The following is a 15729-nucleotide window of genomic DNA, read 5'->3' as shown; positions in this document are numbered from 1 at the left end:
GGACCCCCCATGTCTCTGGACGCGGGGGTCTCCACGGTCCCCAGTGTCCCCGAAATGGGGGTCTGTGAGGTCCCTTGGTGTCCCCAAGTGTCCAGCATTGGGGTCCCCAAATGGCCAGCGTGGGGGTGTCCAAGGTCCCTTGATGTCCCCAGGTCTCCAGCATGAGGCTCTGTGAAGTCCCTTGATGTCCCCAACCTCCCAGCGGGGGGGGGGGGGTCTCCGGACCCCACATCTCCAGGCACGGAGGTCTGCAAGGTCCCTTGATGTCCCCAAATCTCTGGTCATGGGGGTCCGGGGACCCAAATCTCCAGGCATGGAGGTCAGAAATATCCCTTGATGTCCCCAAATCTCTGGTCATGGGGGTCTTGGCACCCAAATCTCCAGGCATGGAGGTCAGAAATGTCCCTTGATGTCCCCAAATCTCTGGTCATGGGGGTCTTGGGACCCAAATCTCCAGGCATGGAGGTCAGAAATGTCCCTTGATGTCCCCAAATCTCTGGTCATGGGGGTCTGGGGACCCAAATCTCCAGGCATGGAGGTCAGCAATGTCCCCAGATGTCCCCGGATCGCCGGTCATGGGGGTCTTGGGATCCAAATCTCCAGGCATGGAGGTCAGAAATGTCCCTTGATGTCCCCAAATCTCTGGTCATGGGGGGTCTTGGGAGCCAAATCTCCAGGCATGGAGGCCAGAAATGTCCCTTGATGTCCCCAAATCTCTGGTCATGGGGGTCTTGGCACCCAAATCTCCAGGCACGGAGGTCAGCAATGTCCCCAAATCTCTGGTCATGGGGGTCTTGGGACCCAAATCTCCAGGCATGGAGGTCAGCAATGTCCCCAGATGTCCCCAACCTCCAACCAGGAGGGTGACCAGCCTCAGACGCCACCGGTCACCCCCTTGCCACCCCACGCATCACCCCCCGGCGATACGCAGCAGCCCTACAAAATTGCTTTCCCGCTCTTTCTGTGCCAGCTGCCACCCGTCCCCAGATATATTCCTCTTCAGCTCCAGGTGGAGGACATCCCCACGTTGGAGCTGCCCGATGGCTTGGGCCAAACCAGAACGTGCCAGACAGGATCCCGTGTTGCCGGGTAGCTCCAACGGCACGGTGAGCAATGAGGGCCGTGGAACATCACGTGGAACATCACGTGGAACATCACGCTGGAGCTGGAGGGTGATGGTGCCGGGGGGACAGGTAGGTGCCGTGCAGGTGACGGCAAATTGGCCGTAGAAGAGGTAGAGGCCACCCGCTGTCACCTGCAGCTTCCCGTCTGTCATCTGTACGTCACTGCTGAGGAAGACGCCGTTGATGCCTTCCTCATAGCGCCAACCAAGTCCTGGTGGCACCACCAAGGAGCCTGGAGGGGGGGAGAAGAAGGGAGAGGGGTGGTGGGTGATCCTGGTCGGTGATGGGTGCTCCTGATGGGAGATGGGTGCCCCGATGGGAGATTGGAGGTCCTTGATGGAATATGGGGTGACCCCGATGGGACATGGGATGTCTCCAACGGGAAAGAGGTGTCCCCAATGGGAAATGGGAGCTCCTCCTTGGTAGTGGGTGCCCCCAACAGGAGATGGGTGCTGCAGCCCTCCTCGATGCCCCCGAGGCACTGCGGCCCACCCAGGGGTACCTGGGATGGGACCAGGGGATGACAGGGACAGAAGATGCTCTGTGAGACCCTGGGGACAGGGGATGCTCTGTGACACCGCAGGGACGGAGGATGCTCCATGACACACTGGGGACCACAAGGACAGAGGATGCTCTGTGACACCCCGGGGACCACAGGGACGGAGGATGCTCCATGACACACTGGGGACCACAAGGACAGAGGATGCTCTGTGACACTGTGGGGACCACAGGTACAGAGGATGCTCCGTGACACCCTGGGGACCACAGGGACAGAGGATGCTCCGTGACACCCCGGGGACCACAGGGACGGAGGATGCTCCGTGACACTGTGGGGACCACAGGGACAGAGGATGCTCCGTGACACCCTGGGGACCACAGGGACAGAGGATGCTCCGTGACACCGTGGGGACCACAGGGAGGGAGGATGCTCTGTGACACCCTGGGGACCACAAGGACAGAGGATGCTCCGTGACACCCTGGGGACCACAGGGATGGAGGATGCTCCGTGACACTGTGGGGACCACAGGGACAGAGGATGCTCCGTGACACCCTGGGGACCACAGGGACAGAAGATGCTCCGTGACACCCTGGGGACCACAAGGACACAGGGTGTTCCGAGACACCCTGGGGACCACAGGGACAGAGGATGCTCCGTGACACCCTGGGGACCACAGGGACAGAAGATGCTCCGTGACACCCCAGGGACACTCCATGACGCCCTGGGCACCGCGGCCGCCCTGTGACACCCCCAGATGCTCCAGGCCAGGGGTGACGTTTCCTCTCCGAGGGCGGAAGGAGGAACCCGCGCGACGTTTTCGAGATGACTGGGCGAGCCGCCTATGGAAGGACTAACACCCCCCCCCCCCATGTTGTGTGTGTGTGTGTCCCCCCGCCACCGCTTTCCCTGGAGCCCCTCACCGTGGCCTCAGGCCTGGGGGAACTTACCAGCACTCAGCAGCACGTGGGCGGCCGTAGCAGCCTGCGAGGAAGAGGAAAGAGAGTGTCAGCGGGACGGGAAGGAGTCGAGCATCCTCATCTCCATGAGTCGTGTGTCGTCCCCCCCCCCCGCCCCGGTGAAGGGGAAGTTGGGTGTCGCATCGGGATTTTGGGACTTTCCAGCACCCCGTCGGGTATTTTGGGGGGTCCCCAGGGGAGGGGGTGACCCCTGGATTTGGGGGTGGGGGAGGATTTGGTGCCTTTGGGGATGGGAAACTGAGGCACGGGGTGGTGGGGGGGGTGATGTTGGAGGCCTGATGCGTCTTCCTTCCTTCCCCCCCCCCCCCAAGCCAGGTGGATGGACACCCCGTGGGTCCCTGGGGACAGACGGACACCAGCAGGATGTGCACCCCGGATGGATGCCCGGACACCCAGAAGGATGGAGGGGGGGGGGAGAAGCCCGGATGGACAGACACCCGGGTGGATGGACATCCAGAAGGATGGACAGATACCTGGACAGACGGACAGATGGACACCCAGATGGACACCCAGAGGGACACTTGGACAGATGGATGGACCCCTGGGCAGACAGATGGACACCCAGGTGGATGGACACCGGCGCAGACACCAGGACAGAGGGACACCCAGACAGTGGGATGGACACCCGGACAGACAGACAGGTACACAGACATGTGGATGGACGGACAGCCAGATGGACGGGCACCTGGGCACCTGGAAAGACAGGCATGTGGACAGATGCCTGGACCGATGGACATGCAGACAGACAGACGGACAGACCCCTGGGCAAGAGGAACACCCAGGTGGATGGACACCTGGATGGACATCTGGACAGCCACCTAGATGCACACCCTGACAGACAGATGGACAACTGGACGCCCAGGTAGACACCGGGATGGGTGGATAGATGGACACCCAGACTGATAACTGGACACCCAGACAGATGGACACCCAGATGGATGGACAGATGGACACCTGGACGGACACCTGGACAGACAGATGACCGGACATTTGGATGGATGGACACTGAGACAGACGGACACCCAGAGCGATGGACAGACTGATGGACACCGGGATGGACAGATAGACAGACACCAGGACAGACAGACACTGGGCCAGATGGACATCTGGACAAGATGGACACCTGGACAACTGGACAGATGGATGGATGGAGACCAGGACAGACAGTTGAACAACCAGAGAGATGGACAACCAGATAGATGGATACCTGGACAGATGGACAGGCAGGCGCCAGGACAACTGGACAGATGGACACTGGGATAGACAGACACCTGGACACCTGGACAGATGGACACTTGGACAACTGGACAGATGGACAACCAGACAGATGGACACCTGGACAGATGGGCAGATGGACAGACAGACACTTGGACAACCAGCAAGGTGGACAACCAGACAGATGGACAGACAGACACCTGGACAACCAGACAGATGGACACCTGGACAGATGGGCAGATGGACAGCTGGACAGCTGGACACCCAGATGGATGGAGACCAGGACAACCGGACAGACAGACCCCCGGACAACCGGACAGACGGACACCCGGCCACTTGGGACAACCGGACAGACGCCCGGCCACCAGGGCAGACAGACAGACACCTGGCCAACCGGATACCCGGACAGACGGACGGACGGACCCCCCAGCCCCCCCCCTTCCCGGTGCCCACCTGCGGCGGGGTCCCCCCGGGGCTCACCCCCAGGACGACGGTGACCGTCGCGGCGACGGCGGCTCCGAGAGCGGCGGCTCCGAGAGCGGCGAGAACCGGGACGAGGAGGCGACGACACCGGCTCCGGTACCGGTACCGGCACCGGGACGGACACCGGGACGGACACCGGCACGGGCAGGGAGGCAGCGGGGGGGTCTCGGGGTCGACGAGCGGCTGCATCGCGGCGGGGACCGAACGGCGGAGCCGCCTTATAGAGGGACGGGGAGGGACCGGGGCGGGGGGGGTGGACGGGGGGGGGGGGACCGGGGAGGGGACGGGGACACCGGGGAGGGGATGGGGACACCGGGGGGAGGGACGGGGGAGGGACCGGGGGTGAGCGGGCGGGGTCGGGGAGGGACCGGGGGGACCGGGGAGGGACAGATTGACACGGGGGGGGGGACAGATTGACACCGGGGAGGGACAGATTGACACCGGGGGGGGGGCTGATTGACACGGGGGGGGACAGATTGACACCGGGGGACATACAAATTGACACCGGGGGGGGCTGATTGACACCGGGGAGGGACAGACTGACACGGGGGGGGACAGATTGACACCGGGGGACACACAAATTGACACCGGGGGGGGCTGATTGACCCGGGGGGGGGACAAATTGACACCGGGGGGGGACAGATTGACACCGGGGGACACACAAATTGACACCGGGGGGGGGCTGATTGACACGGGGGGGGATAGATTGACACCGGGGAGGGACAAATTGACACCGGGGGGGGGACAGATTGACACGGGGGGGGGACACTGGGTGGGACCGGGGCGGGTCCGGGTGACACCGGGGAGGGGCGGGGGGGGTAGGGACGGACAGACCGGCACCGGGGGTGGGGACAGACCGGGGAGGAACCGGGGGCGGGGGGAGCCCGGGGGACACCGGGAAGGGGGGGGGCTGGAATTGGGACCCAGGGGTCCGGGGGCTGCCCAGCCCCCCCCCCCCCCCCCCATCCTTGGGTGCCCGGACACTTGGGTCCCTTTAGCACCCTAGGGAGCAATTTTTTTTTTTGGGGGGGGGGGGGGGGGGTTGGGTGCCCGGCGGTGACGTCACGGCGGAGGGGAAGTGCCCCCCCCCCCCGCCCCCCCTCCCCACGGGGATTTCGCCTCCCCCGGTCGTGACGGAGCCACGGAGTTTCCTGCCACGGAGCCGGGTCGGAATTTCTGCCCCCCCCCCCCCCCCAACCCCCGGGTGGGATGGGGAACGGGACCGGGACCGGGAAGGGGTTTCGGAGGGTGGGGCAGGTTCCCGGAGGGTGCAACGCTCCGTGGATGTGCCCACGCGTGTTTCTGCAGGCGGTTGTGAGCACCCGTGTGGGGTAAAGCCTGAGAACCCCCCCCCATAGGAGACACCCACTCCCCCATGAAGACCCATGGGAGACCACCCTCTTTGTTAGCCCCCCCCCCCCCCCAATGAGAGAGCCCCACGGGAAACCCCGTGGGAGACACCCCCCCCATGTGAAACCTCCCAAGTGGGACCCCCGCCCCAAGAGAGACCCCAGTGGGAGACCCCCCCCAAGTGAGACCTGCAAGCAAGACCCCCCCCCATGGGACACCCCCCAAGTGAGACCCCCAAATGAGCCCCCCCATGTTAACCCCCCCACTGAAATGGGACCCTCACGGGAGACCCCCTCCATGGAAGACCCCCCCAAGTGAGACCTGCGAGACACCCCCGCCATGTTAACCCCCCCCCAAAATGGGACCCCCATGGGGGACCCCACCCATGGGAGACACCCCCCCCCCAAGTGAAACCTGCAAGCGAGAGCCCCGCATGTGAAACTCCCCAAGTGAGACCCCATGGGAGACCCCCCCCCCCATGGAAGACCCCCTAAGTGAGACCCCCAAATTACCCCTCCATGTTAAAACCCCCCAAAATGAGACCCCCATGGGAGACCCCCCCCCCCCATGGGAGACCCGTAAGTGAGCCCCCCCCCACGTTAAACCCCCCACCCCCCACGCGAGACCTCCACGTAAAAGCCCCCCATGGGGGTTCCCCCATGGGAGACTCCCCTGCCAGGCCCCGCCTTCCGCCCCGCCCCTTCCTCTGGCCCCGCCCCTCGCTAGCCCCTCCCGGTCCCCCCCCAAGGACGAGCGTGGCCCCGCCCCTCCCCGCGACCCGCCAATCAGCGCCCCCCGCTGCGGGGAGGTGGCGAGGGCGGCGCGCGGACGAGTGACGCCAGCGCGCCCGCGGGGGAGGGGGCGGGGCCGGAAGGTCGCGTCACGTGACTCAGGCGCCGGGGAACGCTGGGAGGCGGCGGGCTTACACCCTCCCCCCCCCTCCCCCCCGCCCTTCTCCGACGGTACGGGGGCGTGGTCACGGGCGGGGACCGGGGCGGGGCTTAGGGATTGTGGGCGGGGTCGGCAGGTGTGGGCGGGGTTGTGAGGCGCGGCGCTTCCGGGAAGGGCAGGTGGCTGCGGGGGGGGGGGGGTGATCCCAGACCTGGGGTGGGTTATTTGGGGGGGGGGGGGGGCTGGGATAGGGGCTCCCCTTGGTGTGGGGGGTCCCCTTGGTGGAGGGGGGGTCCCCAGGCCCTGGGTGAGGTCATAAAGTTGGGGGGGGGGCACAGTAATGGGGGGACTGGGTTGAGCAAGGGGTTTGGGGGGGTCCCTGGGGTGTCGCAGGTCTGGGGGGGGACACACACACACTAGGGACAGGGGTGGCTGTGGGGGTGGGACAGGGCAGGGTGGACACGGACGGGCGGGGGGTGACAGCGAGGGTGGGGTGGTCGGGGGGGGGGGACGACAGCGAGGATGGGGTGGCCATGGGGGGGGGGGGGGACAGCAAGGACAGGGTGGCCACAGGGACAGGAGTGACCGTGCAGAGAGGTGGCCGTGGAGGGGGGGGACACACACACACTGCAAGGGTGGGGTGGCCACAGGTTCGGGGTGACCATAAGGACAAGGGGACACACACACACCAAGGATGGGGGGGGGGCTCAGTTGGGACGGGGTGGCCGTAGGGACAGAGGGGACAACCAAAACGGGGTAAAAAACCCCAGGATTGAGCTTGTCCCCTTTGTCACAGGGACCCGTCGTCACCTCGCCGACACCGTCACCCAGCAGGTACCGCCGTCCTGGGTGGGAGGGGGACGACACGCACCGAACCCCCAAACCGCCCCCCCCCCCCAAATGGGATTATTTTGCCCAATTTGAGCCTTTTTTTGCCCCGTTTCGCTCTTGCGTTTGCCGCTGGTGAGCTGCAACACCCACACGCCTTTATTTAAGCCCAGAAAGGGGGAAATCGGGGTTTAAGGAGAAAATCCGGCATCTGAATCTGCTCTGGGTGTGGGATGTGGCTAAAACCGTGTGTATTTTGGGGGAAATTAGGCTGGGTTTGGTATCATCCGCCTCTTCCCTCTGGGTCATTACACCCGCGCCAAGAATTGCGGCAGACTGACGCCAGGGCGCTGTCACCTTCGTTAGGGGGTAATTATGCAAATGAGCTGGGTTTGGGCTGGCGCCCGAGTCGAGCTGGAGAAGTGGTACTGGGTTCAATTAAACGGTTCAATTAAACTGGATCCAATTCACTGGGTTCAATTCATTGGGTTCAATTAAAATGGGTTCAATTCATCAGGTTTAGTTAAACCAGGCTTGATTAAACAGGGCTCAGTGAATCAGGCTCGATTAAACTGGGTTCAATTAAACCAGGTTCATTTAAACAGGGTTCAGTTCACTGGGTTCAGTTAAACTGGGTTTACTGGGTTCAGTTAAACTGCGTTCAGTTCAAACCGGGTTCAATTAAACTTGTTTTCATTAAACTGGGTTCAGTGGAGCAAGTTCAGTTCATTAGGTTCAATTAAACTGGGTTCAGTTCACCAAGTTTGATTAAACGGGGCTCAGTGAAACCAGGTTCAATTCACTGGGCTCAATTAAACCGGGCTCAGTTAAACTGGGTTCAATTAAACCAGGTTCCATTAATTCCGTTCAATTAAACCAGGTTCAGTTAATCCGGGTTCAATTCACCGGGGTCTGGGGACGGTGGCACCGTGCCGCGGTGGTTTTGGCACATCCTCAGTCGGTGCAGCCCCATCTCATGGGTTTGGTTTTTTGTTTTTTTGCCTCCATCCTGGCAACATTTTCCAGCTCCCGGCACACCGGCATCCCCATGGATCTCCTCGCCGGCATCGGCTACGCCTGTGCCGGGCTCCTGGCGGTGCTGGCGGCGGCACTGTTGGGGATGGCGTATCGCTTGGGGCTCCTCTACCAGCTCTGGCATAAGGTAGGATGAAACGGGTGAGAACACCGCGGTTTTGCCGAAAAACGCCTCTTTTTGAAGTGATCCCAGCCGGCGGCTCGTCAAAGGGATGGCGACACCGCGTACATCCTCCCGGTGATCTCCTCACCGTGCAGGTAGACCCCCGAAGCCCCCGGCACGGTGGGGAGTTGGTGGCGGAGGTGTTGAAGGCACACGGCGTCCGTTTCCTCTTCGCCTTGGCTGGTGGCCACATCTCACCCATCTTGGTGGCCTGCGAGAAGGTGGGCATCCGCGTGGTGGACACCCGGCATGAGGCCACCGCCGTCTTCGCCGCCGATGCTGTCTCCAGGCTCTCGGGTGCGGATATGCATGGGGATCCCATGGCCAGCACCTTCTCCTGCCCCAACAGATGGAGGATTTTGGGGTGTCCCAGCTTGGTGGGGTTCTGGTTGAGCGGAGAAGGGTTCAAAGACTTTATGGGTGTCCAGGGTCCTTCCGTGCTGCATTTTGTCCCCATTTATCTCTCCCGCCGGAGCTAATTTGGCAGCTCCGGTGAGGAGAGGATGAGGAGAAGGTGACCCCATGGCCAGCAACTTCTCCTGCCCCAACGGATGGAGGATTTTGGGGTGTCCCAGCTTGATGGGGTTCTGGTTGAGCGGAGAAGCGTTCAAAGACTTTGTGGGTGTCCAGGGTCCTTCCGTGGTGGGTTTTGTCCCCATTTATCTCTCCCGCCGGAGCTAATTTGGCAGCTCCGGTGAGGAGAGGATGAGGAGAAGGTGACCCCATGGCCAGCAACTTCTCCTGCCCCAACGGATGGAGGATTTTGGGGTGTCCCAGCTTGATGGGGTTCTGGTTGAGCGGAGAAGCGTTCAAAGACTTTGTGGGTGTCCAGGGTCCTTCCGTGGTGGGTTTTGTCCCCATTCTTCCCCCCCCTCCCCTCCCCAAGCAAATTCAGCCGCTTGCGTGCCAACGAGATGAGCAACCAAACGTGCCCGGAATCCCCAGCCAAAAATCGGGGTGCAGAGGGACCCACTTCCACACACCCCCCCCCCCCCCCCCCATTTCCCCGCAGGTCGCATCGGTGTCGCCGCCGTCACCGCCGGTCCCGGCGTCACCAACGCGGTGACGGCCATCAAGAACGCCCAGATGGCCGAGTCACCGTTGCTGCTCATCGGGGGAGCAGCCGCCTCGCTGCAGAAGGTGGGGGGGACCAAAGAAATTCCCTCTCGGACCCATTTTTTGGGGGGGGTTCCCCCGTTTTGGGGGGTTCAAGGCTCATTTTTCTCGCAGGGTCGGGGAGCGCTGCAGGACATCGACCAGCTCTCGCTCTTCAAGACGCTCTGCAAAGCGTGCGTCTCGGTGCGCGCCGTCCGTGACATCGTCCCCACCCTCCGCAAAGCCATCGCCACCGCGCAGTCGGGGACCCCTGGTAAAAAATTGGGGGGGGTCCCCCCCAAAAACACCCCCAGAATGCTTGGGCGATGGGTTTCTTTCCCCGCCACGGGTCACCCGGGGTGGTTTACAGTGGTGTTTTGGGGTGGTGGTGTTTTGGGGTGCCACTGTTTGAATTGGGGGGGGGGGGGGGTTTAGCCCCCAAAAGCGGTTTTGGGGTGACATTGGGGGCACCATCTGCACCCCAATTTTTTAGGACCCGTCTTCGTGGAGCTCCCCATCGACGTGCTCTACCCCTTCCACATGGTCGAGAAAGAGATCGGTGGCACCAAGAACGCCCGGGGGCTGCAGGGAAAAGTGGTCCAGTGGTGAGTTGCAGCGCCCCCCCCCCAGCACCCTAGGGTGCTGCTGGCACCCCAAGGGGTCCCAGCACCCCAATATCCACCCCCCCTCGTAGGTACCTCCAAAACTACATCCGTAACCTCTTCGCGGGTGCCTGGGAGCACCGGGACGTGTCCCCGTTGCCCGTGCAGGTGCCGCTGGCCACCGAGGATGAGGTGGGTTTTGGGGGGGATTGGGATGGGTTTGGGGTGAAAACAGCTGGTTTGGGGGTTCAGCTGAGCCGGTTTTGGGGCTAAACTGGGCTGATTTTAGGGCTTAGTTGAGCCAGTTTTGGGGGATCAGCTGAGCTGGTTTTTGGGGCTTAGCTGAGCCAGTTTTGGGGCTCAGCTGAACTAGTTTTTTGGGGCTGACTTGAGCCAGTTTTGGGGCTTAGCAGAGCTGATTTGGGGATCAGCTGAACCAGTTTTGGGGTTTAGCTGAGCCGGTTTCAGGGCCCAACTGAACTGGTTTCGGGGCTCAGCTAAGCCAGTTTTGGGGTTCGATAGGGCTGGATTTTGGGGCCAACCTTGCCAGGTTTGGTGCCCAACTGAGCCAGTTTTGGTGCTTACTGAGCTGTTTTTTTGGTGCCCAAATAGGGCTGGTCTTGGGGCTGAGCGAGCTGGTTTTTGGCACCCGACCGAACCGTTTTTTTGGGGCTGATCGAGGTGGTTTTGGGTCGCACGCAGGTGCAGCGATGTGCGGAGCTGGTGAGCCGAGCCACGAAGCCGCTGGTGCTGGTGGGCAGCCAGGCCATGCTGCCGCCCACGCCGGCCGAGGAGCTGCGGTGAGATGTTTTGGGGACGGATGAACTGGTTTGGGCATGGATGAACCGGTCTGGGGATGGTGGAGCCAATCTGGGGGGCTGCTGAGCTGGTTTGGGGACGGATGAACCGGTTTGGGGACAGTTGAGCTGGGTTTGGGGACCGATCAGCCAATCTGGGGGGCGGTGAAATGATTTGGGGACGGCTGAGCCAGTTTGGGGGATGGATGAGCCGGTTTGGGGGATGGATGAACTGGTTTGGGGACAGTTGAGCCGGGTTTGGGAATGGTTCAGCCAATTTGGGGTCTGGTGAGATGATTTGGGGACAGATGGCTGAGCAGGTTTGGGGACAGATCAGCCAATTTGGGGTCAGATGAGCCCGTGTGGGGACAGATAAGTGGGTTTGGGGTCAGATGAGCTGCTTTAGGGATCAACCAGCCAGCGTGGGCACAGATGAGCCAGATTTGGGTCTGACTGAACGAGTTCTTGGGCTCAACTGAGCCAAGTTTTGGGGCCAAACCAAGCTGGTCTTGGGCCAAACTGAGCCAGTTTTGGGGCTCTGACAGAGGTGGTTTTGGGGCCAAACCAAGGCAGTATGGGTCTCCAACTAAGCTAGTTTGGGACCCCAACCAAGCTGGTTTTGGGGCCAAACCGAGCCATTTTGGAGCCCGACCGAGCCGGTTTTGGTGCCTGCTGATGCCCACCTACCTGCAGCGCGGCGCTGGAGACCCTGGGCATCCCCTGCTACCTTGGGGGAGCGGCACGGGGGCTTCTCCCCCCCGGCAGCCCCCTCCTCCTGCGCCAGAACCGCCGCGACGCCCTCCGCGATGCCGACCTGGTGCTGCTGGCAGGTACTGGGATGGGACGCACGCGCGACACCCGCTGTGTCCCCGTCCCCATCCTGACACCCTGTGCGTGTCCCCAAGGCGCCGTCTGTGATTTTCGCCTCTCCTACGGGCGCCTTTTCAGTCGCCGCGCCGTCATCGTGGCCGTTAACCGGGACCGGGCGCAGCTCCTCCGTAATTCCGATGTCTTCTGGAAACCCCGGCTCGCCGTGCAAGGTGAGACCCTTAACCCCAGCCCCGGCTCCCCATCCCCTGCCCGAAACGGGTGGCGTGGGGTGCGATGAGTTGGGCGTTCTCGGCAGGAGACGCAGCCTCCTTCGTGGTGCGGTTGGCGCGGAGCCTGCGGGGCTACACCTGCCCCGGTGACTGGGTGGAGGGGCTGCGCGAAGCCGATCGGAAAAAGGAGCAGGCTAACCGGTGAGCGCACACGGGACGGGGATGGGCACAGGCGCGGGGATGAGGAGGATGAGGACAGGGATGGGCACAGGCGTGGGGACAGGGGTAGGGACAGGCACGGAGATGGGGACAGGCATGGGAACAGGCACAGAGATGGGGACAGGGATGTGGACAAGCGCAAGGACAGGCACAGATGGGGACAGGGATGGGGACAGGCAGGAGGATGGGAACGGGGACAGGGAGAGGCTCAGGGACTGGGATGGGGACAGGGACAGGCGTTGGGGACGGGGACAGGTGTGCATAGGCGTGGGGATGGGGACAGGGATAGGGATGAGCGTGGGGACAAGCATGGGGACACAGGGATGAGGACAGGGATGGGCACAAGAACAGGGGTGGTGTTGGATAGGGATGGGCATGGGGACAGGGACTGGGATGGGGAACAAATGTGGGGATGAGGATGGAGACGGGGATGAGGATGAGGACAGGGATGAGGATGAGGACAGGGATGGGCACAGGGATGGGGACAGAGAGGCTCGGGGACTGGGATGGGGACAGGGGTGCGCATGGGGACAGGGACGGGCACAAGAATAAGGATGGCGTCAGGGATGGGGACAGGGACTGGGCTGGGGACAGGGAGGGGTATGGATGGTGGCCTGTTTGGGTGGGGGGATCCCAGCCCCTTTCTGGGGGCTTCCCATTTCCAGTGTTGGGGGATCCCAACCCATTTCCAACTAGGATGGGGGAGTCCCCATCCCTATTCTTTGGAGGATCCCACCCACCTCTTCCTTGCCCGGGGCGGGGGGTGTGTGTGGGGTGTCTCCCCCCAACAGAGAGAAGGCAGCGACCCCCACCCCGCAACACCTGAACCCCCTGGACCTGCTGCACCGCCTGGATGCGCTGCTGCCCCCCGAGAGCCTCCTCGTAGCCGACGGGGGGGACTTTGTGGGTACCGCCGCCTACATCGTCCGTCCCCGACGTCCCCTCGCCTGGCTGGACCCCGGTAAGAAACCCACCCACCCCCCCCCACCAGCCCCAGGCATGCTGTCGCCGTAGCGGGGACACACGCGGGTGACGCCGCCGGCTGTTGTCTCCGCAGGAGCTTTCGGCACGTTGGGAGTCGGCGGAGGGTTCGCGCTCGGCGCCAAGCTCTGCCGTCCCGACGCGGAGGTACGGGGCTGCGGTGGCCCACGGGGACGGCGACCACCGTGCCGCCTACTACGTGGCCTCATGGTGTTTGTCCCCTCCCCGGCGCCAGGTTTGGGTCCTCTACGGTGACGGCTCGCTGGGCTACAGCTTGATGGAGTTCGACACCTTTGTGCGGCACAAGGTCAGATGGTGCCAAAAATGGGGTGAGGTGGGGGGGGAAATGGGGTCTTGTCACCGTCCCGGGGTGTCACCGGGGCGCGGTGGCCCTGTGCTTTGTCCCCTACAGACGCCTGTCATCGCGCTGGTGGGCAACGACGCGTGCTGGAGCCAGATTTCCCGGGAGCAAGTGGCTTTGCTGGGTAGCAACGTGGCGTGTGGCCTCGAGTACCTGGGTGAGTACTGTCCCCAGATTTGGGGACACCTGGGTTGACCCCATGTCATCTTAGGGTAGATTGAGCCATGCCTGGTGTCACCACGTCACCCTGGGGAGGATCAAGCCATGCCTGGTGGTATCATGTCACCCTGGGGTGGATGGAGCCATGCCTGGTGGCATCATGTCACCTTGGATTGAGCCATGCCTGGTGGCACCATGTCACCCTGGGGTAGATTGAGCTGTGCTGGGGGTCACCACATCCCTCTGGGGAGGACCAGGCCATGCCTGGTGGCATCACATAGCTTTGGGGACCGTCACCTCCAGGGACGATTGGACTGTGCCTGGTGGACCTGTGTCACCCTTGGGAAGATCTGGCCATGCCTGGTGGCACCATGTCACCCCAGATCTGGCCATGCCTGGTGGCACCGTGTCACCCTGGATCAAGCCATGCCCGGTGGCCCTGTATCACCCCAATATCAAGCCAGTCCCATGGAGGTGACAAGGCCACCACCGCTGTCCCCTCCCTACAGACTACCACGCGGTGGCCGAAGCTCTGGGTGGCAAAGGCTTCGTGGTGGGTCGCCAGGACCGTGAGCGGCTGGACGCCGTCCTCCGTGCTGCGCAGGACGCGTGTCGCCAAGGCCACCCCGTCCTCATCAACGCCCTCATCGGCAAGACCGACTTCCGTGACGGTTCCATCTCTGTCTAGGGACAGTGTCCCCAAAATGTCCTGGCCGTGTCCCCGGCGGGGCAGGGGGGACCAAGGAAAGGGGTGGGTTTGGGTGACACCGGTGCTGCACACCCAACCCAGGGGACAGCGGCATGTCCCCCCCCTCCTCGGCAATAAAGCAGCACCGTCTGCCCCCACCCACTGTCCTGTGCCATCAATTTGGGTGCCGACACCCCAGGGACACCCTAAGTGACACTTTGGGGACTGTCACCCCCCCCCCCAGTCGAGACAGCATCACACCAACACACGCAGAAGGCCTGGCAGCGAGTGCAGCTTGTGTCATTTATTGCTGGTGACGGTGACAAGGCAGTGGCAGGGCAAGGGGGGGGTCAGGCCACCCCGGGGGGGGGGGGGTCAGGGACAGCTTTGTCACCTCTACCCCCCCCAGGCCTGCCTGCACCCCTTGCCCGGGCGCTTTAACACTGGTGGCTCAGCCCGGCCGGGCCGGTGGTTTCACATTCAGCTGGTTCCTTTAAGGCTAATACTGAGCGAGGCTGGTTTTGGGGAGGGGGGGTGGTGTATTTTGGGGCCCCCCCCTCCCTGTTGTAACACTGGCAGTGAGTTTATTTTGGGCGTAAAAAGGGGTTTTTGTTTGGGTTTTTTTTGTTGCAGGCTGCGGTGACGGCGTCTGCCGTCCATCCACGCGTACACACGCACACAAAGCTCGAGTAATAAATAAAGCTCAGCGCTCCCGTACCGGCAGCCCCCACCTTGGGGCGGGGGGGGGGCTAGAAAATGGGGGGGGGGGGGGGGGGCTCAGTGAGGGGGGGGGTCCCCACTGCCACCCAGGCTGGGCACGGGTGGCAAGAGGGAGCCCCATCGCCCTCCTTGGGGTGCACACGCAGCGGGGAAGAGGGTTTGGGGGAGCATGGGGGGGGCATCCCCCCCCCCCCAGCCTGAGCGATGGAGGTCATAGACCCTTGTCAATATTTCCTAATACTGGTTTTGGTTTCTTTTTGGGGGGGGGCAGCCTGGGGGAGGCTACCAGGGAAGGGAGAAAGGGGTGAACAGGCACTTGAGGGTAAAATTTGGCCATATAAAATAAAAAAAAAAAGCCGAGCAAGAGGCAGCGAGCCCCACATCCCCCCCCCCCCCCCCCCCCCAAAAAAAAGCAATGGGGGGGGGGGAATTGGAGCTGGGGCTGTTTGGGGGGGCCCTCACCTCACCGAAGGCGGCATCACCCTCGCCGTTGGGGTCCCTC

At 62.9% G+C, this 15729-nt stretch overlaps 2 protein-coding genes across 3 annotated transcripts; one reads left to right on the top strand and one right to left on the bottom strand.

Moving 5' to 3' along the window:
• Nucleotides 1-910: 910 nt before the first annotated feature.
• On the bottom strand, nucleotides 911-4537 carry LOC115348247. The gene is made up of 3 exons (XM_030030675.2): nucleotides 4269-4537; nucleotides 2571-2604; nucleotides 911-1356 (listed from the first exon to the last, which is right to left on the bottom strand). The coding sequence occupies exons 1-3, from the start codon at nucleotides 4485-4487 to the stop codon at nucleotides 911-913; spliced, it is 699 nt and encodes a 232-aa protein (XP_029886535.1). The 5' UTR covers nucleotides 4488-4537.
• A 1971-nt stretch (nucleotides 4538-6508) lies between these two features.
• Nucleotides 6509-14665, top strand: ILVBL (ilvB acetolactate synthase like). 2 transcript variants are annotated; one of them, XM_030030994.2, is made up of 17 exons: nucleotides 6509-6610; nucleotides 7336-7373; nucleotides 8394-8529; nucleotides 8661-8862; nucleotides 9578-9705; nucleotides 9796-9934; nucleotides 10154-10265; nucleotides 10355-10454; nucleotides 10965-11062; nucleotides 11753-11889; nucleotides 11965-12099; nucleotides 12186-12300; nucleotides 13110-13279; nucleotides 13376-13446; nucleotides 13535-13606; nucleotides 13712-13817; nucleotides 14329-14665. In XM_030030994.2, exons 3-17 carry the CDS (start codon nucleotides 8416-8418, stop codon nucleotides 14505-14507), a joined length of 1878 nt encoding a protein of 625 aa, XP_029886854.1. In that variant the 5' UTR covers nucleotides 6509-6610; nucleotides 7336-7373; nucleotides 8394-8415; the 3' UTR covers nucleotides 14508-14665. The 2 variants fall into 2 exon arrangements, with proteins under 2 accessions (XP_029886854.1, XP_029886855.1); XM_030030995.2 differs by lacking the exon at nucleotides 6509-6610 and adding an exon at nucleotides 6676-6718.
• The last annotated feature ends 1064 nt before the right edge of the window (nucleotides 14666-15729 follow it).

This window comes from Aquila chrysaetos, chromosome 11 (genome assembly GCF_900496995.4).
Source record: "Aquila chrysaetos chrysaetos chromosome 11, bAquChr1.4, whole genome shotgun sequence".
Taxonomy (NCBI): domain Eukaryota; kingdom Metazoa; phylum Chordata; class Aves; order Accipitriformes; family Accipitridae; genus Aquila; species Aquila chrysaetos.
Note: the sequence above shows the minus strand (reverse complement) of the source record. Positions and strands in the feature narration are given on the sequence as shown.